Here is a 23635-nt window from a genome sequence, read left to right on the forward strand (position 1 = left end):
TTGCAGACTACTATAGCAGCCCTCAATAAATCATCTTTTTATGAGGCTTAATGTCTTAAATTTTGTTTGTTGTTGTGTAGACTGGTATTAATTACACAGTCACAGAGTGACCTAGGTTAGTTGGAAAAGATATTTATTAGCATTACCTCTAATAACTAGTCAGGTAAAGCAATATTTTAGTAGTTTAAGGGAATATAATGGTGCAGCATCCATGCTTTTTCCACATTATGACTTAAAAGTTCATGAACACACCAAAGTCGGAAGAATGACTTCCTTTTTTCCCATATATATTACATATATTTTAAAGGACCAGTGTGTAGGATTTAGTGGCATCTAGTGGTGAGGTTGTAGATTGCAACCAACTGAATACTGCTCCCTTTCAAGTGTGAGGGACAAACTACTGTGTCTGCAAGACTTGTGAAAAGCATAAATGGCTTTCTCTAGAGCCAGTGTTTGGTTTGTACATTCTGGGCTGCTGTAGAAACATGGCGGTGCAACATGGCATGGAAGAGGACCCACGCCCTCTGTAGCATCATTCAGGTGAACACAGTGATTCTTATTTTCAGACAATTATATATTAATGAAAACATACTTCTGAATTTTATATTAAATTTTTGTCATATTCTGCAAATAGGTCAATGTAAATCTTACACACTGGATTTTTAAGTAGCTTGAATGTGACACATCTAAGGCTGTAATGTACTACAGTTTGTGCCGCTAATTTCCTCAGTCTTGCTCATTTTCATCAGAAACAATGCCTTCAGGAAAAATCACACCACAATTCATGGGAAAAGTGAACAACACAAATGTCACAGTCAAGGAAGAATGTGCTGTGTTAAATCATTGATTCTGTATTGTTTTACACAACTTTGGCCCACAACTGGTGGGCCAGTGCTTAAAAATATTAGTGTTTTTTGCAAAAATGGGTATCTCTCAGGGGAATATCAATCAAACTGGTGCTGGTTTATTCATCTTAAGAATGGTGTTGATCTGTTTTTACAAATTAATTCCTAATACATTTTAATGTATGGAATTTACCTATGTCTCTTAAAGTGGATTTGTTCACTGGCCTTTCAAAATATTTTGAATCACTGTTGACATTTGCATTTATTCAATGTGTAAGATTTACGGGCATTTGCTTGTCGAATATAGCAGAAATGGAATACAATATTTATAAGTATGTTTTCGTTACAGCGTAATCACCTAAAAATAAGAATCGTTGTGTTTAGAATGAGCCGTTGATATCCACAGAGGGTGTGGGTCCTTTTCCACGGAGTCTGCCATGTTGCACCGTCATGTTTCTGTAGTAGTCCAGAACAGCCAAACCAAACACAGCCCTTCATGTTTTGCACGAGTTTCGCAGCCTCCATAGTTTCTCCTACACGCTTGGAAGTCAAGAGGGAGACGACATGTTTGCAATCTGCAAGCTCACCACTATATTGCAATAAATCCTACACAATGGTCCTTTAATGTAGGTGGCCTTTTACCAACGAGGGCAGCGATAAAAGAGATGAGAAGCGTTTATAAGAGCTCAAACTCTTTTCACAACATCAAGACATCTGTGTTAATAAATGCACATGTTTTCTAAGAAAAAATGTAGTATTTCTTTTATATTCCTTATCCTTGCGGTTTGTTCACGTGCATTTCAGGTCTCCTCATTACTGATGCAACATTTCTGCAACACAGAGACTGTAGGGAGACAAGGCAGCAGAGTTGAAACAGCTCACTGTTATTCCCTTTATACCAGTGCCTCATCTATCTTAGCCAGGACAACCCACATTCCTCATATGAGCCTCGCTATCTCTGTGAAACTGACTGAATCTGGAGCTCAGGTGGTGGAATGAGGCTGAGAAAATGGGCCAAGGCTGAGCAATACAAAGGCATAGAGATGCAGGGACATAAGCACACTCAATAACCCTCACACAGAAGGGTTAAACTAATAGGGCACTGAGAAACGGAGCCCTGCGGAGGCATAGCAACACAATTATTAATGTTTCAAAATATATATCGATCCATTTTTCCAAGGGGCATTTGGGTGCTCAAATCTCACACAGTATTTAACACAATGTTCCCACAATGAGGAAGTTCTGCAGTTAGTCTCTATCACATCAAAAGAACCGCAAAAGACATAATTTAATTGTGTCTTGAAGTAGCGCAGGATCATGGGAGTTGTTTTTGTCACTGTTAAACAACCACAATTCACCATATTCACAAGACGACCACTTTCGTCTGACGTCACACTCAGGGTGAGAAGCTCAAATGTCACACTGCTTCATAGTTACAAGTCACACAAACTTTAAAAAATCTGACAAATTATCATTTCACTGCTTCCCGATTGACCATCAACTGAATGGACAGTCAGAGTCCAGAGAGACATTAGCATTCAGCCACTTCCTAGCTAACAAAACTACCATCATAATTGCCACACGAAACACTTACTGCAAAAGTGCTTAACATACTTTTGTGTTGGGTGTAATCCACATTACACAGAAATATGTGTTCCAGTGAGCAAAATGTCACATAATGTGAGTGACTCAGGCTAACCAGAAGATTTCTAAGGCCAGATCAAGACAGTTAATGTTAGCCTACGTTACAAGCCTCATTACATCCAATGAGTTTTACGTCCAGGCTTAAATAAATGTGTCTCTATAATGTGTGCATTGATATTTCAGAACTCATTTACGCCTTGCTACCTATGGCGCCATATAACACTATCAAATGGTCATGTTAGCTTGGGAGTAGATGAATGGTAGCTAATGGGTTATCAAATATGTGTTTTTACATTGAAATATGCCCCAATGTCCTCTAGATTTTCACTGTTTATTGTCTTTTAAGTTGCTGATCAATCTGGAAGCGACAAAATCATAACCATTGTTAGATTTCATGCGTTAATAGAACATTTATGGCTTCTGTGTGTATCTGCTGAATTGTAGATGAAATCTAACTCTAAAATTTAATGCAGAAAATGTTACATATTATAGCTTTAAAGGCGAAATGTGTGTCAAAATACCATTGTCATGTTGCAGAGATGTCTTTCCCTATAAATCATTTATACAGACTTAAACATCTTTGTTTGGTACAGATCCTCACAAAAGCCACATAATTATTTTAAAGGGATAGTTTGGGTTATCTGATGTAAGGTTGTGTGACGTACTTATCAATGGTCAGTAGATGGCATTTGGATTGCAAAGAAGAGAACAAGAAAGAAGAGAAGTGAAGAGGGGCACCAGTAACAACAGGTATTTTAACCACTTAAAAGTCCAAAAAAAAGTCCACTTAAAAGAAACAAAGGTTAAGTTTATGCTATATTTAGAATATTTTCACTGTGGGAAATGGGAAACATTATACAAGCCAAATACCCCTCTCTCCAAGTCAACCAAACTCCATTGGCAAAATCTATAATTTTACCTCACAGAACACAGACATTGCTGCTTTCCCTTCCTCAATCTGTTCATTTGTTTGTGGTATTATCTGACTTTCATGAAACTGAACTAACCCTTTAAACACACCAAAGTCACACAATAACACAAATAAACAGATCAAGACAGCAGTAGACTCCCACGTTCTGCAAGGTAAAATTACTTATCTGTCTATGGAGTTTGCTTGGTTTGGATAGAGCAATATTTGGCTCATATGATGGCGGTTTCTGATCAGAAAAGGCTGACTGATGGCAAAATAAAGCTATGAAAATATTCTAAGATGGCATACACTTAACCTCATATATATATTGTTTTTGGTGGAGCTTTTCTAAGTGGCTAAAATACCTGTTGTTGCTGACACCATCCAGAGCAATTAATTTCTTAGCTTCACTGTCAGTAGTCCACTCTGCCTCTCCAAACTGGGGCTGTGCCAACTGGCATCTACTAATGTAAAAATTATAATTCCCTCTGATATCACAATCATATCACAATTGCAGTGTCATTTAAAATGATGCCAATTCCCCAAATCCCTACTTTGCATGCAACTTAATTTTCAATCAACTAATCTTTAGTAAGAAATAATTAAACGTGTAAAGCAGAAACTAAGATCCTGATGGTATTATGAGGGCTAAAAACAGAAGGTCGTTTCACAAACCATCCATCGCCTTTTTATATGACATGACAGCAAAGGGCCACTGAATCAATATGCTGCCCTACCTTCTTTTCCCTCCTGTCCTCCATAGGAGAGCTAGCAGTGCCGGATGGTACTTCTCCCAATAAGAAGCATAGTCTGGTCATCAGTTCCTGGGTAGAAAGGGAGGAGCCCAGCTGGGGCTCCACGTGGAGATCTGGAAGACACACACATTCAGGTCACACCGATTAACAAGCATATAGAAACATGCCAAGGCCCCGATGAAATCGCTATCTAAATCGACGCTTTCGTTTCAGCTCAGCTCGCTCTCGCAAGGTTCCCACCCAGCAGCATCGCCAGTGGACTGAGAGAAATGCATGCATCCACAGGTCAGCACAGCCCCAGCTGCCCTGATTATGAATGCACAGACAGTGGCTTTCCAGTCCCTGGTTGAGGCAGCAAGAGGTTGTGTGAGGTTGTGAGTTTGCCTGTGCACACGCCTGCCAGGTGCTCTCGGTTAAGAGACGGGTTGTGAATTTCAATGAGCTCAGTGTCGACTCGGGAGCCGAGAGAAGGAGTGCCTTGGCTCTGCCTTCATCGTTGCTCCAGGAGAGATTGGCTGACACAGGCCATGTGCTGCATTCATTTATCACTGTTTAAGGCTCCCCTGATGCTTTGACCTCCAACCCCCGGCTCCTCTCAGGTCCACGCTCACCTCTGCGGAGTCAGGCTTTAGCAGCAGCTGAGCAATACATTCCTCCATTCTCACGCTTCACCTATGTGCTGCTATCAGCTGAGTAACATGCATATTGAGTAGGCATACTAACAGCATGACAGGACATCACGGATTACAAGAACAGCTCACTCCTCCTCACAAACATCTTTGCGTTCATTTTCGCACTCCCTCCACTGCTTCTTTCTCATTCTGTCTTGCTGCCTCACGCTCTCCTTTTTAAAGGTACTGCATCACATCCCTCTTACATTCAACCCAATTGTGCTCAGCCTAGCCCTTGAGAGGATCAAGGTCAATTTTGAGAGCCAAGCCTGGTAACTTTTGTTCCACACGGCGCCCCGGTGATAGCCTTTGTCGATACTCTTTTCACTTCACAGCTTGAAAAGCTGCTGAAGACTCGGGGAGGAAGAAGGGTGAATGTGTGTTTGAGAGAGGGGGAAGAGAGAAAACTTTGCATCTAGTCAGCAGTGCACTGAGATCCAATCTGGAGTAACATGAGGACAAACTGAATGTCCAGTACTATTCATCAAACCACCTAGCAGTTGCCATTGGAAACGGGAAGCTGAGAGGTGCCTGGCAACCAGGATGGAAGATGCCTCATAAAATCTGTTTAGCCTAAGGGTAGCCCTGTGGTCAGAAATACAAAGAAAGCTGGCTGAGATGAGAGTATTTGCACTGTTATTGCTCTAATCTAACCTTAACTGCACGGGCTGCATGCAGATAAGTCAGAGCAAAGACTCCGGAGAAACTGTGATAAAACAAACCTACTCTCAGTAATGCACAGAGGATTACACAGGCATCACTGTCTCTACATACAAACTTACTGCAAAGCCTTTAGAAAACAACCACACACTCACTTTCCCTCATATATCTCATCATTCATTCTCCCCTCAACCTCCACCCCATTCATTCTCATTCAGCCACCCTGATCAATACCTGGAAAAACAGACATGATGCTGAACACACGCCCACACGCTCCCGTTCTCACCTCTGTGGTCTGTCTTGCCACGGCACGAGGCAGAGACAGGAGGTTCTCTCCCGCTGGAAGAGCCATCCACACACTCCAGCTTCCTTACCCGTCCTTCGGCCACAGCAGAGAGGGAGAAAGGAGAGGGAGGGAGAGCAGGCAGGGTGGGAGGGAGGGATAGAGGGTGGAGATAAGGAGGGATATGAAAGAAAGTGAGAGAGAGAGAGAGAGAGAGAGAGAGAGAGAGAGGGAGGGAGAGATTAAGCCTCCCCAGATGAGATCTGTGGTGCAGAATTTGAATTGTGTCCCAGGAGTATAAAGCAGTATGTATAGAGTGCGAGGCATGCATGCAAACAGTACAATATCCACTGTACCGTGGGTGTTTATCTATAATATATTAACATTGCTAATGTGTGTGCATGTGTGTGTGTTTGTGTGTGTATATGAGATGGCAGGGACAGCGGTGCACTCATATTGATGTGTGTGTGGGTGTGTCTCAATTTATGCAACAACATCTGAGGGTTCTTGGAAGCACAGATTCTTTAGGACTGGAGATGAGCATGTTTGTGTACACTGACTAAAATGCACAGAATTTTCACATTCAAGGTTATTCAGTGTTTGAATCACGCATGTGGACCCACTCAGAGACACTCTGAGCAGTTTAACATAGAGCTCGACGTGTGATTTTGTATGACTGCTAAAAATACGAAGATGACATGACAGGATATATTTTTACTTGCTGTAATTTTCCCTGTCATGTTCGTTCTGTGTACTGGGTGAAAAACAAGGCAGTGCTGCATGCAATGAAATGTAAGAGCACCTTTTTTCTGAATGGCAGTACTTGCTGCAGGACACTGCCACCTAGTGCTGTTTTTTTTTAAGTGAGGCCCCCACCAGGTAAACATGTATACATTACATTGTATACAATAGTATACATTATTACAAATGTCACAAAACTTTAAGAAGTATTTGTTTTAGGTGAAAACATTTTAAAACAAATTCATATTTCCTTCAACATTCACATAGTTTGTTTGTTTATTAGTTACAGTGCTCACGGTTGTAGCAAAAATGTGTTAGATTGATTAAATAATTCAGTATTCAAGAAGCAGTATGCACATTGAAGAAAATGTTAAATTTGACCCCTTTATGATGTAGAAGATGCTTATTATAATTATTAAAGTCATCCTCCGCTCAAAGTTTTGTTTTGTTTACAGTCATATTACTTGGAATTTAAAGGTCCAGTGTGTGAGATTTAGGGTGATTACTTGGCAGAATATGGCAGATATGTGCAAAGTTTGACACTAGAGTGCTGTTTTTTCACATCTGACTTCAACACATGTAATGTTAAAGGTAAGTCAATTTTATTTATCACACAGATAATCTTATAAGTGCGATGTAAATAATGATGTGATATATTCTCTGCTTTAAACCCATCCTCAGCATTAGGAGCAGTGGGCAGCCACTGTGTACTGCCCAGGGACTAACTCCAGCACTTTGGTCAAGGGCAATGACAGGAGAAATTAACCTAATATACATGTTTTTTCTATGTGTGTGTGTGTGTGTGTGTGTGTGTGTGTGTGTGTGTGTGTGTGTGTGTGTGTGTGTGTGTGTGTGTGTGTGTGTGTGTGTGTGTGTTTATGGAGGGGGAAACTGGAGCAGCCTGAGGAGGCCAATGCAAATGTGGAGAGAACATGCAAACTCCACACATAAACGCCATACCGGAACTGGGACTGGGACCCAAGACCTTGTTTTGAGGTTGTGTGGACTTACTTATAACTAGTCTGGAGACAAGTCATGGTCCAGAATACAACTTTCAGACGTGTGATGTGAACACATGAAACATCCAGTGCACATACACTGAGAATGGACTATTTTGGTGGAGTAGGAGATCTAAGGAGTCCAGCAGTAAAACTTTTGAAATTAATAATATTTGCATATTCATAGACTGTGGATTGTTAAAAGTGTGGTGGCAGTGCCTGGATGCATAAAGCTTCCTAGTATCCCCGTGCCCATTTTGCCATGTATCACCACCCTAGCCATTAGCTATTACTTTGTTGGCCAAAACATAGAATTGGGAAACAAAAATACTCATCTAGGACACCCTCTGTCTATCCAGAGGCAGAGAGAAATCCAAACTGAAATAACCTGTAGTTCTTCCTTTACACCAGTTACATCACTGTGACAACACTGGAGTAAAAACAACAGATTTTGTAGCAATTAAACTTTCCCGGTCAATATACACAATAAGGAATTTATTGCTTAAATTGACCATACATCCCATCAACACTGATTGGACTTCCACATAAAAATGGTGCCTTTTCAATTTAATGAGGGAGAGGCATTAGATGTGATGTTTGACTATAGGTAATCAATTTTTTTATGATCCCTTTTTTGTCATTCTGAGTTTATTCAACAGTTGACTGCAGAGAATCAGCAATCTGTGACTATTTGTGTAGGTAAAAGCATCATGGCACACTTGCATGGATACATCTAAAACCTCGAGCATGACAGCATTTGGTTTGAGAAACCTGGCACAAATGGTGTAAAAAAAAAAAAAGAAAAAAAGAAAAAAAGCTAGAAAGTCGACCTTGAGTTATTTTATATTATTAGCAGTTATCTTTGATGACGACTTTATCCAGATTAATACAATGTTTCAGAATCGTTCCTCCTAACTGGGGTTTCTTCCCTTAAGATATTTTGTTTAATCATTTACTCTGACAATCTGTCACATGGTTTTGGGCCCAGGGGGTACAGTCTGTATGCTCTTGTATTTGCTGTCACATGTATGGAACAGCTGAACGCACAGAAGCTCTCAGCTAATCAAGGCAAACCCATGAAAGCATTCTGCTATTTTTGCAGCCATATTCCCTGATGCATGACTGCTTCTTATCACTCTCAGCTGTTCATAATGAGACCGTGATTTCTTTTTATCAGTACTTCACTTGAACCCACCTGTGAACCTGATGCACGACTGGGAGGGGACTATGTCGGCCTGGCGGGGGAGAAGTGGGGAGGATGGCAAAGAGATGGACATGCCCTTAGTCAGTCTCATCAGCTTTAGTGGGCTGTTGGTGTAGCCACTGTCATGGCCCTGGAAGTGTTTGGCGCGGCCGCCGCTTCCCCTCTGCAAGGTGCTGTGAGTGTACACCTCACCACCTGCGGCACATGAAAAGATGGGAGTGTGTTCAGGTTAAAGAAACATGATTTAAAAAGCTTCAGCAGAGATAAAAAAGACTGAGTTGTTCAACAGAGCTGCAGCTCCACAGCAGACGTACCATATCACAGGGAGAGCTGTATAAAATATGTCTCACATAAGGCTGCGACAGAGTGAACATATCTTGTCTTGGAGGCATATTGCTGAATGAGGTAATGGAAAGTTGTCGATGCCAGAACATCTATTTAAAGGAATGGGATCACACTCAATAAAGAGGCTGCACTTATTATATTTCAATTCAATATTTGAACCATTTTCACGTTCACTCTCAGTGCAGCCATGGTTACACTTTATTTTACAGTATACTATACTAGCCTGGATCCAGACCTTCGAATTCGCCCACTGAGTTGGCAGAATATGGAAATCAAAGTGTAACTAGTTGACAATTCAGTCTGATATCATACTAAGACTATACAGTACATTAGACAAAAACTAGAAATGATATGTTCTTTATTAGACAGTGTTAAACCCTTCATCAAACCCTTATTATACTTTAATGGTGTGTAATTAGGGACACATTGTACTGTAAACTAGAGTGTATTAAATCACATTATATTCCTACAGTATTATAATAAGTCACCCATGGATAAAATATTCCTGTACCTCTGTAATTTTAATATTGTTTTTTTTAAACGGGGAAGTAGCAGCTATGTGGTTTCACTTAAGTTTATGGTGCAGTTCTGTTGTAACCCAAATCACTCTCTACGAAAGTCAAATTACTTTATAACAGTTGGAAAAAATACACTTTACAGTTCCTTTGTAATGTGTCCCTAATTACACTGTAAGAAAGTCTAATAAGGGTCTAACAGTGGGAAATAACACACTTAAGTTTACAGTGCAGTTCTCTTGTGATGTGTCCCAAATTACCCTCTAATAAAGTCTAATAAGAGTCTACTACTGTCTGATAAAGAACACATTATTTCTAGTTTTGGTGTAATTTAATACAAAGTACATCTTGTTTCATCTTATTAGCGTACTGAAAAATAAAGTGTCACTGCAACCATGTCTTTAAACAAACGTTATGCATCAGAACTCACAAAGCCACGTTACTGCAGAGACCTTATTGCCACTTATATTGGTTGGAGCTGATTGCAGTAGTTTTCCCTGTGGTATGATTCAGTCGTTCACTTTCTTCTACCTCAAATGAGTCTGTTTTTGCAAGAACTCAGAGGTCCATGATCTAATATTGCAAATCCACATGATATACTACTGAATAATTCCCCAAAGCATAGAGGAATCATTGCCTTGAAACCTTTCATGATAAGCATTTGAGGAGAAGTGATACTTCCCTGCAAATGATCAGAGCCGTCCCGATGTACTGTAAACATACTATATCACTTTAATGAGACTGACACACTTCTCCATCTTTCCTCTCTGTTCTTGCTTCCCAGAGCAGCAAATTATTAAATATTAATGAGCAACATGGTTGCTCTAATACTGAGCTCTACTTATGTTCATCTATCTCCACTGCGTAGTCTGAAATCTCCTCTGTACTGCTGCAGCAAGTTGACAAGTTTGCCCCTGTGAAAAATACACACATCTTAAGCTTCATTTCAACAGCAAAACGCTCCAGTTGTTCAGCAAACACTTCAGTTCACTTCTCACAGACAATACTACAAAATGTGCATTTTGTTCAGAGCAAACACATTTCTAATAAATGTGCAGATTCATCTCAGTCAGTCGAAGCCCACTCATAGCCTAAATTCATGTGAAATTCAGTATGTTTTTTAGTAGGTCAGGGTGTTTGCCTAACCCACTCTAACTTCTCCTGACACACTTTAAATGCAAGCAGCGGGACACTGTGTGAAGGACAGAACACACTGATGAATTAGGCTAATTGAAATGGCTCTACTTAAATCACCCCAGAGAAGAGAACCTGAATATTGCCATCAAATAATGCAAGACCTAATGTGTGCACAAAACATAATTTATACATAATTGTAACAAGGAACCAAAAAAAGCATAATCCATATGCTAAAAAACTGCCATAAAATGTCATTAAAGCAAACTAAAGATAAAATATTGGTTTATCAGGAAGCTGATGCATTCCACATTTTGTTGCACAGGTAGTTTTCTTCTCACCTGGAAGCCTCTGGTTCTTCTTGTCTCCTCGTTTCCCTCCTCCCTCTCTCCTGTTTCCAAACACTGCTCTGAACATAGCTGGGCTGTTGCTTCACTATCTGCCGCCTGTGGAAGACCATAAGCAAAATGTTAATTTGAATTAGGAGCACATTATTTCAGGCACCATTACCCCCACTGTTAGTTCTTAATTCAGCTGCTGGAGAACCAGAGTTAATTACCATTTTTTTTTAGACTATAATAACTATTTATGGTAATGAGTCATTTCTTTACATTAAACATTAATACAAATAAGGGTAATCACACATAAAAACATGATGTTATCTTAAAATGAAACCTGAAGTTACCTGTTCTTAAGTGTTCTTTGATGCCTGCATGTCTGCACATAAATCCACAGGAGTCTGATGGAAGGAGACCATTTAAACTCGAGGAGTCCAATTAAGAAGTGCTGCAGCTCCTCAGTCACTCGCAGTGTTGGAGGAAGAGTCGGGGGCGCGCGTCGTGCACATGCGTGTTTGTCTGCCTTATGTTCCACATCTGATGATGTGCCCTTCATGATTTAATATTTAATCAACCCGTTCATTTCTTTTGACCTATAGTAGCCTTTTTAAATGACAACATTAACATACTTGCCATGGAAAAGCTAACTTACATTATCAAAGGAAAGCTTGGAGTTTTTGAAATAAAATGTTGGTAATGATCAATACAACCAAAGACTGGGTACGGGCAGGGCGGGGCAACTGAAATAAGAATTTTGTTTGTTTGTTTTTTGTAAATTGTGATTATTGTAACATCTGTAGGCATCTGCTGCTGACCATTTTATTAATATGTAATGTTTGTTTTAGAAAGTGTTGAAAAAACAAATACCGACATACTTGCCTAAAATACTTACAATAAATTAGCATAGAAATGATATATTTCACAGTTTAAATACTGTTTTTAACATGTAGCAACGTAACAAATCTGTTCAAGGGTTAAATACTATTTATTTGCAAATGTAAAGTAACCCGTTTACATTCATCACTCCAGATTGTTTTTTCAGCAGGCCCACTCTGCACCATCGCAGCTTATTACTGTATTGTTGTTTGAAGTTTACAAAAACTAGTTGAGTATGAGTTGACCTGTATGTTATTGTACATTGCTGTTTTTTCATCTATTGTATGCTACACCTTAAATCGTGTTTCTGTTTACATATATTTGTTTTGCTTTGTTATTCGTGATTTTAGTTGTATGTCTCTGTCTATCCTGTAAATTGTTCTCGCAAAGTTGTGTGTAAGTATACTGAGAACAACGAAATCCCGTGTAGGCTACACAAAAGGTGGCTCTCATTTATTATTGTTAGTGCAAATAAACCATATAGACCTACTATTACATTTTTTGCATCTACGCTTGACAAAAATATACGCTGAATCCAAACATTAACACTGTTTTCCATGGGGAACAGGTTACCTGCGCGACTTGTACCGAGACATTTCCAGCTGCGACCACCAGAGGGCGACAGCGCGGCCCTTTTCTCTTTGTCCTCGAGGGGGCGGTAATGAGTCATAACCTATTTAATCTGGAGACAGAAGTCTTAGCAGTCTTTTCACCGGCGGTACTCTCACTGGAAGGGGATACGGAGTCATCTGTAGCACATAATGCAGAACAACCTCAGCGGCTCAATCATCTCAACCGTCATGCTCAATTGTAAGTATTTTCGCTACGTCTGACACTGTTAAGAGAAACAAAAGTAACCGTTAACGGAGCGTTTTTAAGTTTTAAATGTAAAGCCTCAATCTATAGACACGTGTAAATGGGCTGGTGCCATTTTGTGTCACCGTCTGAATGTGTCTCGTACACCTTACTAGCGTTGGAACATTAGCCCGCCTTAACAGTACGCGTTATGTTAGCGAAGTAGATAATCATACACGACGCCATCTGAGAAATTGATGTTAACCTGATATCTTAACACTAGCTGTTTGAAATGGTTTGTTTGATTTCACTCGGTTGCCAGTGACTCGTGTCTAGAAGGGAACCTCAGACCCGCAGAAGATCTCGCGAGAGTGATCGGTTTGACTCATGAACAATGGTCTTTTCCTAACCATAACCGGAAGTTGTTTTTTTGTCACGAAACCCAGTTCGATACTGACTAGAGCGATATCTCGATATAAAACATGAGGTATTTGAACAGCCTTAACTATTAAAAAAAAATCTACATACAAATATCGCGAGAGTCCACCAAGTCTAGGACTCCCTTTTAATTCAATCAAGTTGCACAGTTGGTCATACCATTTCAATGAGAAACTTGGGCTTGACATTAGCTTTTTTTTGCGTTAACGTACATTTGAGGTTTAACAAGGCTGACACATTGTTTCTCAAATCATCCTTAACGTTAGTAGCCTATACTGTATACTAACTACTATACTATGTCAATGAATTCAGCAATTTATTCACCAATGTGATAACTAATTAAAAAAATGTAAATAACTTGTAACTCAATTTATGCCATAGTCTTAGATTCTCAGTTGCATAAATGAGGTACTCCAGTGATGCATAGAAAATCTTTTTCTACGGATAAAAGAAAACATGTTTATTTGGTACAGACCTCAATAAATGCCATATCATTATGATTTGATGGGGGGGGGGGTATCAGTTAACATGAATAATGTACTGCAAAACTGATTATTTCCACTAATTGTATCACAGTGTTAGTCAAAATAGTTGCAATATGACTTTCATACCAAATCATCTACCCCTACACAAATATCTGCTTTATTTAGGCAGAACTGGCAAATAACCCCCCTTCTGCACTTCTTTTCCTAGCAGATCATCTGCCATGTGGTGGACACCTGTATGAGCCAGATGGAGGATGATGGCTGTGTTTGAGCTTCCACAGAAAGCCCCAATGATGACAGTGTCATTGCCAACACCAGTCTGCCATGGCAGTGTAATTAGTTGAGAAAATGGCTCTGAGAAACAAGAGGACAGCTACCATCTGCATCAAGTCATGTGGAAAAAGTGAGTAAAATGTGTTTAATTTGTGGTGACACATGTTTAAGTCCAACCAATTGACTGATCAAGCCTTTTAGCCTGGTCACAAGCTGCATCTTTGACAGCCTGGGCTCTCTGCTGTGAGATATCCTGGGTTTTACTATTTCAGATGCAATATTAAAATGTCCCTGCGCTTTCTGCCCGCCTCTTTTCCATGGCGTCTCGGATTGAATAGGGGAGAATAAGCCCAAAATAGCAATCTGAACTGCTTCATATTGCATCACTTGCTTCTAGACATGAGACATTTTTATCTGTATCAACTACACCAGACACAAGCCTGAATGTATTTTTCTCCTTCTTCCAGTCTCAAAATCCAACCTTGGGGAAATGAAACTGTAGAGAAGATATTCCAGCAGCAGTAACGGACCCTGTTTGAGCAGTGTTGGTCAGACTTTGCAGGTAAGCATGACATGTTGTCTACAGTTGGGGTTGACTTGAGATTGCATCCACTGATAGACCTGAAGCAGGCTGCATTGGCTTTTGGGTTTGCATAGAGATGCTAGACTGAGCTTTCCTCGCGCTTTCTGTCTGCTAAATTCTATAGCAGCACAGATTGAATTGAGGAATACATGTTAACCTGGCTGGATGTTTTTGCTTGATCCACTAAATTTAGAAGTTGCTTCCTGCGCACTGCTCTTGCATTCAAGACAGCAGAAATTTAGAGTATTAGTACATCAAACTAATGTTCCAGTCTGAAGAGGTTTAGTCAAAACATTGTCAAATATTTGTGTCAATTTTTAGCTGGCAGTTTATAAAGATATTTTACAACTTAACTGTTTCTGGACTGTTTGTGACATGCACATGCTGTGTTGCCTTGTTCTTAATGTGTTTTTTTTCATTGACTTGCAGGTAATAAGCAAAACTACAAACGTCTGAGATTGGACCAGTGGAATACTGTTTCTGTTCTCCTGTTGCCAAACAAACTTGTCTTGTTTGTATTTAGTTTGCTGTATCTGACAGGTTTCACCTGCCAGCAGCATTTGTCTTGCACATAGTACATCCAAGTTGTATGAATTGTCATTCTGTGGACACAGTTTGTAAAGCTGACATGATTTTGTCCAAGAAGCATTTGTGAATTTTGAATTTGTTTCATAATGTTGAACCCTGTAATTAAAACGTGTTACAATAAGCAGCTCAAGGAAACTTGGTGCCTATTTTCAGCTACTTTTGCCATCAGAATACACTCTGTCACACGATACTTGAAACCATAACACTGTGCAGATCAATAATTTGTTTAAAGCAGTGGTAAATACGCATATTCATGCAATGTGGTACAGTTGGCTGAAAAGTAAGACAACTGCGACTTCAAATTTCTGTCTTTTCTCTACTAGAAAAAATTAAATGGAATGCTACTCAGTGTTGCTGCTCAAAATACACCAAAATTCATAAGACGACTAAAGGTCTATAATAAACAATACAACAGAATTAAATAGCAATAGCATTGTAGTTCTAGAAGTTTTTCAATGCAACATTAAAATAACTTAAGTGTAGCCTAGAACACAGAATCATTGCATTGTACTACACAATCATAAAATATGTCCCCTTTCTCACTTTGGTTTTATTCTTCTGTGTTCTTTATGCAAGGAGATTGAACTGCTGAGGGTTCAGTTGTTGCTAGTGAAATTATTTTTTTTACAGGCAGGAAATTTCAACCTCTGATGCTGTCTCAATCAGCATAATTGGAGGAAGTAACACATTTAACAAAGCAGTATGGACTCAAACCGCAGATTTTAAAGCATGGCTGGTTATAACTACTTTTCTGTGATTTTCTTTGCTGTTGTTGTTTCGTCATGCTACTCTAGTACAAAGTAAAAGTTTCAATTTTTTCCCATTGTAACACCTTTATTTAATTTGACAATTAAAAATTACAGTGAAGATGAGTGAACGCGGAGACAACCGAAACAAATTTAGAAATGATGATAAAAATGGTGGCGCACTTAAAATTTTATCAACACAAGTTCGGGCTGAATTTTCCCCAAGTCATGGCTCAGAAACCTGTTCAGTTTTTAAAAACGGCACCACCTCTGTCATTTCAAAAAAGTCAAGATTATAAAATGTCTACAAAAAGAAAACTTGTTCAACACATACCACTTAGGAGGTGTGAACCGTTAACCATGTCACATCCCTACCTAAGGATATGCTTCAAAACATTAAAATAACTCATTGCTAAGAAGCAGAGTGCTACACTTGGTGCCTCTGATGGATAGAACAACTAATTCAAACGCAGGTGGGTTTTTCCTTAAGGGTGTGCTGGAGTTCTTTCAGAAACGACATCAAAAAGAGATGGTGCACACTTGAGCATAAAACCTCATTATTTCCCAATGCCACTTCTTGTCCTACAAAATAACAAGATACAACAACCTCTCCCTGTAAAAGTCGACCTTTCCTGGACCTCATGATCCAGTGTGTCTTGAGACCTGATGACGGGAAATCAGGCGAGAGCTCTGAGGTCCAACCAAGGCCTGGTCAGGGAGGGATCACCTGAGCAATGAAAAGGTGGTGTTATCGGCCTTGGGAGGGTCAGAAACTATTCGTCAGTCTTTTCCTCGCCTTGGTAATGTCGGTATTCTGGCCTGAGCTCCCAGGTATTCTTGTGTGTTCCCTTCACATTGTAGATGCCGATGTCACGCAATATTTCCTTCAAGTAAATCTGGAAGAAAACAAATATGAGAAAAGATTAATATAATGGTCTTGTTCTGTGTGACTCAAAACTAGCATAACTGCATATAATAAACAATTTATCACAAAAAAGCTGCAGCACATAGAGGCCATTAGCACTGTTTGAAATCAGTCCATTTTAACCAAAGCCCTCATGTTGCCCTCTGGTCTTACCACAGGCTGTTTGGTGATGTCCACCAGGTCTTTGATGTTGTAGTACTGGTGCTTCTCAAAAGCAGAAAACAACATGTCCAACACCTGCTGTTTGTCGGCTCTTGCTCTTTTGCCCTCCTCCTTCTTCTTCCTCTCATACTCAAGCTGCAGAAAAAAAGTAAACGGACACAGGTCAGGTGTCACACATAGGCCTACGCATCACAGAGCTACACTGGTGGCTTTGCAGGTAACAACTCTTTCATTAGAATTAATGACAATCATTTTCTAATGAATAAAACAAAGTTAAGTCCCTTAAGTTTGCAATCATTTTCATTTTGTAGAAATGTAAATATGAAAACACTAGACATTTGCTTGAAATAGGTAATCATCCCTTGGACAAAAATATGATTAGTAGTAACATGAAGTATACATGATTTGTAATAAGAAGTTATAAACATACAACAGAATTTCCATGAGCTTTTGGATTTATGATAAATACACATCAATAAACTGTTTTATGTGCAGGCTACACTGACAAAATAATGAAACAAGACAATCCTGTACATGATGTACTTCTTACATTGTATGTATGGTTGGCCACAGGTTTGTAGTTGTTGGTGACAGGACTCTGCAACTGCTGTGACAGCCTGACTGGCTTGGAAGACTCTTCAATTTGTATCCTGTTAGACAAGGACAGTTACTTTACTTGCAAATTACAATACATGACACACACATGTATGTATGCATGCATGCATGCATGTATATATATATATATAATATAGACTCAACATTATCTACTTTCATGCATCTAACATTGCAAATGGACAGTTTTGAAAAAATACTCACCTCTTCAGCCTCATATAGTTTTCACTAACAGCAGGTCTGCACTCTGCTCTCTGCACTACGACTCCCTCCAAGGCTATTTTATCTAGAAAAGAAAAGAGGAGTTAATTACAAACTCAATTCAAATCCACATGTCCCAGTTCATTTTTAGTGCATGGTTACTTCTTTGGAAAAGGAAGAGGAGAATGGTTGCACGTGTGTGTAAAAAAGAAGGGATGACAGAAGACACTATTAGTGAGCAACTGGGTAATGTGTGTAGAGAAAAACAGTACACCGATGGAACAGTTTTCTTTTGCTAGTTACATGAATCTAGTTCAGTCCAGGCTCCCTCCTAAAGTTAAAAGAAAGATGTTAAAGCAACCAAGGGTTTCTGAAACTCCATAATAGAGTGCGCTATAAACATTATTCTTTCCACAGTTGATTCTTATTGAGTCAGTGAATTTCTACCAAAGTCTCCCAATTACAGAACAATTGTCCTTTTCTCTATAAATGCTATAAATCTAGCAAATAACTATTTTACTATTTCATGAAGCCTTTTAACACCTTGGCTAGGGGACTACAGACAGTAAATTTGTCTTTTGGCTAATTCTGGCATTGTTCTTGTGTATTTATCATATGTACTTATTAATTTGCACTGTCCCACTCTACATAAACTAAATTACATAATATTTCAAAATTTGTTTCTGCAATTTCTTTCATACTGCTTCTGTATATGCATCATGTGAAGCTGTTTATTTGTTATTGTGCATTTGCGGAAATAAACGATTTTATTAGATTCAATTGAAAAGAAAACCATGTGAATGATGATTCTACACATATTGGGCTTAAATACACTTAGTAGATAAAAGACAAAAAAGAATCAAATCAGTCAAATTCCCCAGTTCATTACCACATCATTTAAAGTGTCATTCGATCACATAATCTTAGTTTAGATCTACTTTACAGTACATTAGCAAGTTTCCTTCAAAACTTAAAGTGAATGAGCTAACATTTAGAACAGTCAGATATTAATTCTCTTTGCCAACATTTCAACTGCACTGGCTTTACAATCATCACCACGAGCAGGTAACACTCTGCTCAAGCGCAGTGTCGACCTGTCAGACCATGGTCTGACTCTTATTTTCATCCTCCAGCCAAGATGGTGCAAACTAAGTGTAGAATCTCCATATGAATGATACACAGAGGCCCATGTACTGCGTCAGTGCACAAGTCGGCGCCACATGAGGAGAATGTGTTTACCTTTTTGATACCAATACATGCATCTTCCAAAGCATGTATGCGGGTTACTATTATGACACTACAAACACCATTTATTTTTTAGTAATAAAAATAACAGACACGTCAGTGTGTCCGAATTCCTAGTGGTGCAACTTGGTCACTCACTGGTGAAACGGAGGACTCACCTGGACCCGACCCTGCCCCCGAACCTGAGCTGCTGCCATCAGATCTCTCTTCTGACTGGCCTACAGGAAGGGAGGGAGGGATGGTGAACATGAAAATACAGGGGATGGAAGACGGAGGGAGGAGGGGATCGAACAATAAGAACCACACCCAGGGTTTAGTCGCACACGATAAATGTTTGACCACACAGAGCTTCTCTGCACAATTACACACGCGTGCGTTTGAGCAAAGCAAGCATGTCCTTACAACAAGCGAGCACAGATACCCCCTGTCCCACCACAAATAGATTTCCATAACAGGGCTGCACAAACACTGAACTTATTATTTGAAATAATAATAAGCATCTGCTTAAAAATAAAGCAGATGCCTTCTTGACCAGGGGCCTGTACTAAGAATATGACACAGTTTCAGTCATATGACAGTGGTTCACAGCACAGCACATCACCGTGGTAACTTGTGCTGAACGCAGCTTAAGTCTGTGCTTAAGTGGAAAGAGTCTGGCTTAACTTCAACTTCCACTTGAGGCTTAAGCCGTTCCACTGCTACTGTGAGCATGCACAGAGAACAGAAGCAGCCCAGAATAGCAGATTATCGAAAAGAGGATAAGATGTAACAAAATGAAGAGAATACAAGAGCAGTTTTCCTCTCAGCTGCAGAACAAATCCATCAGATCAAACTATATAAAGAATATAAAGGGTTCATCATGAAAAAAGGCCAACACTGCTGCAATTAACAAAGTGAAGGCGATATCTTGGTAAAAAAACGCAGACAAGGTAAATCTGAAAATAGTGTGACCCTGAGGTGTGTCACACTGCCCTCACTTGGTAAAGCATCCACCTCATGTACTGAGGCCTGAACAGTAGCATGGGTTCCATTCCAACTTGAGGCCAGCTTACATGATATCCTTCAGAGACTGATTAAAGCATTAAAGCCTTGTACTTGTAGTAAGGTAAAATATGAAAATAAGCCTTTGGCAGTTTCAATTGTGCTGCTGTTTTAAACCTGGATTATGTGTTTAGCTGGTTTGTTTTTTTTGTCTAATATTACAGTTTGCTCTTCATTTGGAAAATATGCCACTCTGCTGCTAGTGGACTTGTGTATGCTGGATTGGTCATATCCTGCAAAGACCACCCCTTTTATGTGCTTATAACTAGACTGGGAAACCCTGGATTGATGTACTGAGTTGATAACCACAATCATGCAACTGAATAGCCTGATTGCTTTTCTTGGTTTGGTGAATCCAGTTAACAAAAAGATACCCTGGGTATATTGAACTTGCTTAGTAGTACAAGGCCCAGGTCCCCAAACCCAAGAGGTTTCATATGAAGTTGTACTACTTAAATGTCTATGGTTAAAAAGAAAAATCAACTGTGCAGCCCTAACACACACACTCACTCATACACAAATTGGTATCCCAAAGTAAGCACAGTAGCACAAGCTCACCAGCACCCAGAGCAACAAAACACCTACATTACATTCAGAGGGCAGACGGGGTTGGTGAAATTCAAACCAAACCAGAAGAAACACATGCACAAATTAAATCAACGCCAAATTCAGCAATGATTTGTGTTGATATTAATCTACTCTATGTTACATGGGGCATTAGTGCCGAATCAGATGCCCAATTTGCTGAGGTGATTGGCAAGGGACTGAAAAGGTCAAACCACAAACAAATGATTGACAGAGGATAAAAACACTGAAAATAAAATTCCCTCATACACAGAGAAAGAAATAGACCAGACAAATTTCCAACAGACCACAGCTCTCCTCAATTTGCCATTGAGTATTCACTTATTCACTGTGAACTGTACATTTCTTATGTACTGTGTTAGGGCAACCTCACAACACACAGAGACAAGCAGGGCAGGCAAGAAGAAGACAGCAAGCTGTACAAAGAGCAGCAGGACGGGCGCCTCCACCACTCGACCACACAGAACTTACCTCGGGGCTTTCGCACAGATATTTCACATCACAGACAAAGTTTGTGGATTGTTATGAGCATTTCATCTTGCAGCCGTGGCAGACACTTAGCAGATGAGAAGAGAAACTCACCTGAGGAAGTCTCTGTAAAAACCGCCAGCGTCTGACCTCCCACCGACTGCATGGTGAATGGGTGCTCCCGAGGTGCAGACACCGTCTTATCTTCTATACCCTCAATCACAGTCAGCTCTTCGTTCAAAGTGAAAGACACCTGTAGAGAGCACATTTAATCTTTTCAGCCCCTTTCCCAACTTTTTAATCTTACAGTTATTATCCTGTACTGAGTACAGCAGTTTAACAGGACATGCAAATAGTATATATTCACTTATTCTACTTATGAAGGTGGCAAAAATCTGTACAGTACAAATCACCAAACAGGCGAATGCATTTTTTTATTTTAAGAATTGAGAATATGACTATATATTAAGGTGAAATACTCTCAAAACTAAGTTTTGTTATATATCATATTCAAAATAATTAATTCTCAAAGACTGCCAAGAGTTTAGAAATAGCAGAATTTCATTGGACAAGTAAAATGACTTGCTACATGTATGCAATAATATCACATGTCATAACTCATCATTAAAAAACATAACACTTACCTCTGCTTTTCCTTGCGTTCCTTTCCTTAGAGATAAAAATGAGCAAAAGTAGGATTAACTGATTGGCAAGGATAATAAAACACTAGTTCAGCACAATAATTTTACCCTTTAAAGGCAAAAAAAAAAAAAAAATCAATTTTCAGTCTACCACTTCCTGCACAGATTACACCACTTGCATTTATGACAGACATAGACATAAATAGACAGATAATCTATAAATGTTTGTCTTCTTATCTATAGGGTATGCTAAACCCTTTCTATGATTTCATTTTGTTACTTGTGTTTATTTTGATATACATTTCTCTTTTTTTATGTTTACATATATTATTAGTCTGCATTTACTGTTCCCGTGCAATAGGTGAACAACCTGCTGCTGCAACACAAGAATTCCCCAATTTGAAACCAATAAAGTCCATCCATTCATATAAACAGCTTAAACTAGCTGGCCTCTGCCATTTTATTGATGCTCAGTTGTTTCACATACTTGCAGATTCGGAGTTTCCCGACCTCGCCTCTGCCAGTGGCTTTTGCCCATTGCTGAGAGAGGTATTTGGGCACCTGCGTAAAAACACATGGGTATATTTTTATAAGGGCTGTATTCACAAAAGTGGTGTCGTGATATACCGGAACAATAACCAAAATCTCTCTTGAAAAAAGCCCTGAAATATTGATATCATGTTAATAATACTCATGATAATATTGTGTAAATAATCCTACACGTGTTAAACATACTGTAACCCTAAGTGCCTAAGTGATGGTATGTAGAGCTATATATTTGTGTTATGTGTCTGAGGATACACTAATTCACCTTACTCCAAGTGTTGGCACTATAACATGACATTAACTTCAAAAGAATTTAAGGACATCACCACCATTAGGTAAAAAAAAATTACTTTAGCAGCTGCTTTGGCTGTGCAAACAGTTACTAGCTAGCTAGTTCTATACAGACAATTGCCAAACATATTTCCATACAAAGTGCATCTTTCTCTCGACATCGCTTTCACTATCACTCTGACTACGCTTTCTTTATTCTGTTTCTGTTGCCAAACGATGGTCTCTAACTGGCTGTATCAAACAGTTATGGCGCGTTGTACATCAAAACAGACGTTATGAGTAGTAGTTGTAGCAAGCTAATAGTTAGCCTACATTAGCTACAACGCACGGTTTCTCTCATTGTAGCGGTACATGCTAAGCTACATTACTATTAGTTGTGTTTAAATTATGAAGTGCTCCTGTAGTTCATGAACTAGCGTTAGTAAAAGGGTTATATACGCACCTTTACAAGCCACACACCCGTGTTCTGTTTGGCACCAGTTAAATCCACTTCTCCTTTCTCTGACATGTTTTGAAGTGATGCTTCTGTTAGCTTATCAGTGCAATACAACCGCCACACGCACGCGCAAAAGAAACTCAAATGTACGGCGACTCTGAAGGTCCATACCCGTCCGTACAGTCGCTGCTGACGAATGATAATTAATAATTAATAAAATTTGAACAATATGCGCATAAAAAATACGAATTCATGGATACGACAATAACACATTTAGGCTAAAAAAAAATGTTTAATCAACTTTAAAAAAAAAGAGAGGAAAAATGAGATTATTGGATACATGAGATGCAAAACTTCATGGTAACGCAACATAACAATGTATTTCACAGCAATCTGTGAAAAAGACTTTACATAAAATCAAATACATCAACCACTTTTAAAAAGACCTACATTATAAGCAGGGCTGAGCACTGAGGGACAAAGTTTTTTTTATTGATCTGGTTGGCCAAACAACAATCAGGTTCTTTAAAAAAAAAAAAAAAAAGCATTGTTTCCAAAGTTTTCATATATTATACATCAGTGTTGTAGCTTCATGAATAAGAATAACAATTTGAACTTTGACAGGCTTGTTAAATATTATTAAAAACTAGCATTT

The 23635-nt window shown here is 39.2% G+C and overlaps 2 protein-coding genes, 1 long non-coding RNA gene and 2 other non-coding genes across 6 annotated transcripts in view; 3 read left to right on the forward strand and 2 right to left on the reverse strand.

Annotated features, from left to right (window-relative positions):
• The window catches only part of LOC146332747 (protein TANC1-like), a 52853-nt gene extending 46988 nt beyond the window's left edge, over positions 1-5865 (reverse strand). Inside the window, exons 1-2 of the mRNA XM_084714838.1 lie at positions 5772-5865; positions 4137-4267 (exon numbers count right to left, since the gene is read on the reverse strand). Coding sequence (XP_084570964.1) covers positions 4137-4217 — 81 coding nt within the window. The 5' untranslated portion in view covers positions 4218-4267; positions 5772-5865. The remainder of the gene's footprint in view (positions 1-4136; positions 4268-5771) is intronic.
• A 6729-nt stretch (positions 5866-12594) lies between these two features.
• LOC146332748 (uncharacterized) lies at positions 12595-14649 on the forward strand. The gene is made up of 3 exons (XR_014771252.1): positions 12595-12729; positions 13846-14040; positions 14378-14649. It is a non-coding gene; the product is annotated as an uncharacterized LOC146332748 (long non-coding RNA).
• Positions 14124-14260, forward strand: LOC146332749 (small nucleolar RNA SNORA31). The gene has a single exon (XR_014771350.1). It is a non-coding gene; the product is annotated as a small nucleolar RNA SNORA31 (small nucleolar RNA).
• LOC146332750 (small nucleolar RNA SNORA31) lies at positions 14514-14646 on the forward strand. The gene has a single exon (XR_014771360.1). It is a non-coding gene; the product is annotated as a small nucleolar RNA SNORA31 (small nucleolar RNA).
• A 1245-nt stretch (positions 14650-15894) lies between the features above and the next one.
• On the reverse strand, positions 15895-23135 carry LOC146332751 (general transcription factor IIF subunit 2-like). Of its 2 annotated transcripts, XM_084714862.1 has the most exons (9): positions 22987-23135; positions 22195-22268; positions 21711-21735; positions 21181-21319; positions 19131-19190; positions 17731-17812; positions 17465-17564; positions 16906-17049; positions 15895-16723 (listed from the first exon to the last, which is right to left on the reverse strand). In XM_084714862.1, exons 1-9 carry the CDS (start codon positions 23050-23052, stop codon positions 16601-16603), a joined length of 813 nt encoding a protein of 270 aa, XP_084570988.1. In that variant the 5' UTR covers positions 23053-23135; the 3' UTR covers positions 15895-16600. The 2 variants fall into 2 exon arrangements, with proteins under 2 accessions (XP_084570988.1, XP_084570997.1); XM_084714871.1 differs by lacking the exon at positions 19131-19190.
• Positions 23136-23635: the final 500 nt, after the last annotated feature.

This window comes from Lutjanus erythropterus, chromosome 1 (genome assembly GCF_056507025.1).
Source record: "Lutjanus erythropterus isolate fLutEry1 chromosome 1, fLutEry1.hap2, whole genome shotgun sequence".
In the NCBI taxonomy this organism is placed as follows: Eukaryota; Metazoa; Chordata; class Actinopteri; order Lutjaniformes; family Lutjanidae; genus Lutjanus; species Lutjanus erythropterus.